Here is a 3833-nt window from a genome sequence, read left to right on the forward strand (position 1 = left end):
ATACTGGTTTGGCTGGAGGTTCTTTATATTTAGTTTCATAGCGAAATCCAATTCAGTGTCAGAGACGGACATAAAAAGAAGTCAGATTGTTTGACATCTTTGACATCACATAGTAACAGTTGTTTACCTTAGAAACTAAAATTATGATTTTGGGCTCTACTCCATATTCCCCAGAACTGCCATTAAAGAATACAGTTTGTGTCTATTTGATAGATAACCGTAAAACCAATTTAGTGCAGATTGCTCAAAGCCTTAACATGAGAATTTTTGAAGCAATAAATTATGATCARTTATATCGAAAGTAGCCAAGAAGACTTGATACAACACCAACCACATTTTTCTTTTCAATTTCTCTAAGCCCATCAGACATGCAAGTCAATGCTGTTGCTGTGGAGTGAGCTTTTCTGTATGCATGTTGGCAGTTGGACATTAAGTTATTAGTAAATAAATAGTTAATGATTTGTTCATAGGCAAACATTTCCATGTGTACATCAGTGGCCAGTAGGGTGGGCAAAGAGTTCTCTGTGGTGGTCATGGCCACCCCTGGCCACCCCTAGCTCCGCCCCTGCCACGCGGTGAACCAGATTTATTTTTTGTTATGCTTCTCTTGTCAAATAGGTTGGTGGTGCACACAGMCTCAAAAGCTGCCACCACTTTGTTAAGGATGTTACACCAGCTTGTTCTGTCAGCTGTCAAGATGTGAGTGTCGATGTGTGGTTAAAGAAGTCTAGAGAAGGTCCTTGCACCTCTTCTTTGAGGCAACTCTGTTCCGATGTCATACATTATGATTCTTAGAAAAGTTGGTCGTCTTCCATTCTGGACCTGACCAGCTCAGTCATGCTTGGCCTCAGTACTAGTGATCTCTGCCTGCTTGACGACTAAGATTTTGGTTATGTAGATGCTCCAGTGGATGTTAAGGATGGATAAGAGACAATGCTGGTGGAGTGTTCAAGGAGGTGGAGGTGCCTACAGTATGAGGCTTACAGGAGAGTGGTTGGTACCATTGCTCTACATACTGGAACCTTTTTTCCTCAGGTCTTTTTTATGGAGTTCCAAAGGTTAGACTAGCCTACATGAAATGTATACAGGATGTTAATTTTGAAATGTCAATTTTTTTTTAATTTTTATTATCGAAATTCTGAAAAAATGAGTTTATGTTGCTTTTACAGTAATACATACAGTAGTTCTACTGAAACAACAACACAATTCTAGTGAGTAAATAAAGTTTTATTTATAAAGCGTCTTTCACAGAAATATATTCACAAGGTGCTGTACAATCAACAATGTAAGAATGGTRGAAAGATAAAAATGAAACAATAAAATTACACATAAGCAACGTAAAGATACATGGATTAAATTCTAAATTTGTTGATCAGACAYACGGTCAATGCATAGCAAAATATGCAAAGTTATACAAAACATAGAGAATGGGGAGAGACAAAAATATGCCGTATTTTCAAAAATAGAAAACCACACAGTTGGCGAGCATTCACTTTGAGGTAGGCTGACATTAATGGTGAATGGTTAGCTAAAAGCTTGAGTAAAAAAGTGGGTTTTTAGGTGTAGAGACAATGTTGTCAAGGTTGCACAGATTAGCAGGGAGTTCTAGTCCACTTCTTCAATAGTGGGACCTTGAGCGCTGCCTCTAGCTTGGCTGCCGCAGCTTCCTGATGCTGCTCCTTGGTACAGCTTCGTCACGACYGGCTTGCACACCCTCTCCAGTTCCTTTTGCTGATGCTCGTACTCATCCTTCTCAGCGAGTTGGTTGTTCTCCAGCCAAGAAACTGTCTGGTTGCATTTGTCAACAACCATCTTTTTATCCTCGTCACTAATTTTCCCTTTCAGAGCCTCGTCCTCAACACTGCTCTTCATGTGGAAGGCGTAGGACTCCAGAKAATTCTTGGCTGCTATCTTCTCCCTCTGCTTGTCGTCCTCTGCTTTGTACTTGTCTGCGTCTTGCACCATCTTCTCGATCTCGTCTTTGCTGAGGCGGCCCTTGTCGTTGGTGATTGTGATTTTGTTTATTTTGCCAGTGCTTTTGTCCACGGCCGACACATTTAGAATACCGTTGGCATCAATGTCAAAGGTTACCTCGATTTGTGGCACACCTCTAGGAGCTGGTGGGATACCTGTGAGCTCAAACCTCCCAAGCAGATTGTTGTCTTTGGTCATAGCTCTTTCACCTTCGTACACCTGWATCAGTACTCCTGGCTGGTTATCAGAGTACGTGGAGAAGATCTGAGTCTGCTTCGAGGGGATTGTGGTGTTCCGTTTGATAAGAGGCGTCATAACTCCACCTGCGGTTTCGATACCTAAAGAGAGGGGCGCCACATCCAGCAGCAGCAAATCCTGGACGTTCTCYGAAGTGTCGCCCATGAGGATAGCAGCCTGGACCGCAGCACCATAGGCCACTGCTTCATCAGGGTTGATGCTTTTGTTCAGTTCTTTACCATTAAAGAAGTCCTGTAAGAGYTTCTGGATTTTGGGTATTCTTGTGGAACCACCAACCAGGACAATTTCATGGATCTTAGACTTATCCAGCTTGGCATCTTGCAGGGCCTTCTCAACTGGCTCCAGTGTTCCTCTGAAGAGATCYGWGTTGAGCTCCTCAAAACGGGCCCTTGTGATCGAGGTGTAGAAGTCGATACCCTCAAACAGAGAGTCGATCTCAATGTTAGCCTGAGTGCTGGAGGACAAGGTCCTCTTTGCCTTTTCACAGGCTGTCCGCAGCCTCCTYACTGCTCTTTTATTCTGTGAGATGTCTTTTCTGTGYTTTCTTTTAAACTCCTCAACAAAGTGATTGACCATTCGGTTGTCAAAGTCCTCCCCACCAAGGTGTGTGTCCCCAGATGTGGCTTTCACTTCAAATATGCCATTCTCAATGGTCAGGATKGACACATCAAAGGTGCCTCCGCCGAGATCAAAGATGAGCACGTTGCGCTCTCCTCTTTTCCCTTTATCCAGGCCGTAAGCRATGGCTGCTGCTGTGGGTTCGTTGATGATCCTCAGAACGTTCAGTCCAGAGATYACTCCAGCATCTTTGGTGGCTTGCCTCTGTGAGTCGTTGAAATAAGCTGGCACTGTAATGACTGCATTTGACACCTTCTGTCCCAGAAACGCCTCAGCAATCTCTCTCATTTTAACCAAAACCATTGAAGAAATCTCCTCAGGACAAAARTCCTTTGTTTCCCCTTTATATTCTACCCGAACTTTAGGCTTCCCATTGTCACTGACTACCTTGAAAGGCCAGAGTTTTATATCAGACTGGACCACAGGGTCATCAAACTTTCTCCCAATGAGCCGTTTGGCATCAAAGATTGTGTTGGCGGGGTTCAGGGCAACTTGGTTCTTGGCAGCATCTCCAATGAGCCTTTCTGTGTCTGTGAAGGCGACGTAGCTGGGAGTCGTCCTGTTGCCTTGATCGTTGGCGATGATTTCCACCTTTCCGTGCTGGAAAACACCAACACAAGAGTAGGTGGTGCCCAGATCAATACCAATGGCTAATCCTTTTGCTGATGACATCTTGCTTGCTTGGAAACGCCTAAACACATTCAGAAAAAAAAGATGTTAAGAACTATAAACGGTTACTGAAAGTATTTGTGTAAATAATTTATGGAAATTTGTTTAGTGCATCTAAAAACCAAAAAATTCACACTCAAACCAACATTTCATTTCATGAGTAAAATCATTTATTGCATGATAAAATTTTACAAGTTCTAACATTTGCCATTAATTTTTTATTAAAACTGTTAAATAATTTAAGTAACTAATGTAGGCCTAGTTTCAGATGTTTTTAAAGTTTACTGGTTTTATTTTTTTCATTCAGTTTTGAC

General features: G+C 42.3%; 1 protein-coding gene across 1 annotated transcript; it reads right to left on the reverse strand.

Moving 5' to 3' along the window:
• Positions 1-1311: 1311 nt before the first annotated feature.
• Positions 1312-3541, reverse strand: LOC106525681 (heat shock 70 kDa protein; the record flags this gene model as incomplete). The annotated part of the gene is given in 1 exon segment (XM_014019992.1): positions 1312-3541. A coding segment is annotated over 1 exon segment (1917 nt). The 3' UTR covers positions 1312-1605.
• Between the last annotated feature and the right edge of the window lie 292 nt (positions 3542-3833).

Source organism: Austrofundulus limnaeus, unplaced genomic scaffold (assembly GCF_001266775.1).
Source record: "Austrofundulus limnaeus strain Quisiro unplaced genomic scaffold, Austrofundulus_limnaeus-1.0 Scaffold3, whole genome shotgun sequence".
Lineage (NCBI taxonomy): Eukaryota > Metazoa > Chordata > Actinopteri > Cyprinodontiformes > Rivulidae > Austrofundulus > Austrofundulus limnaeus.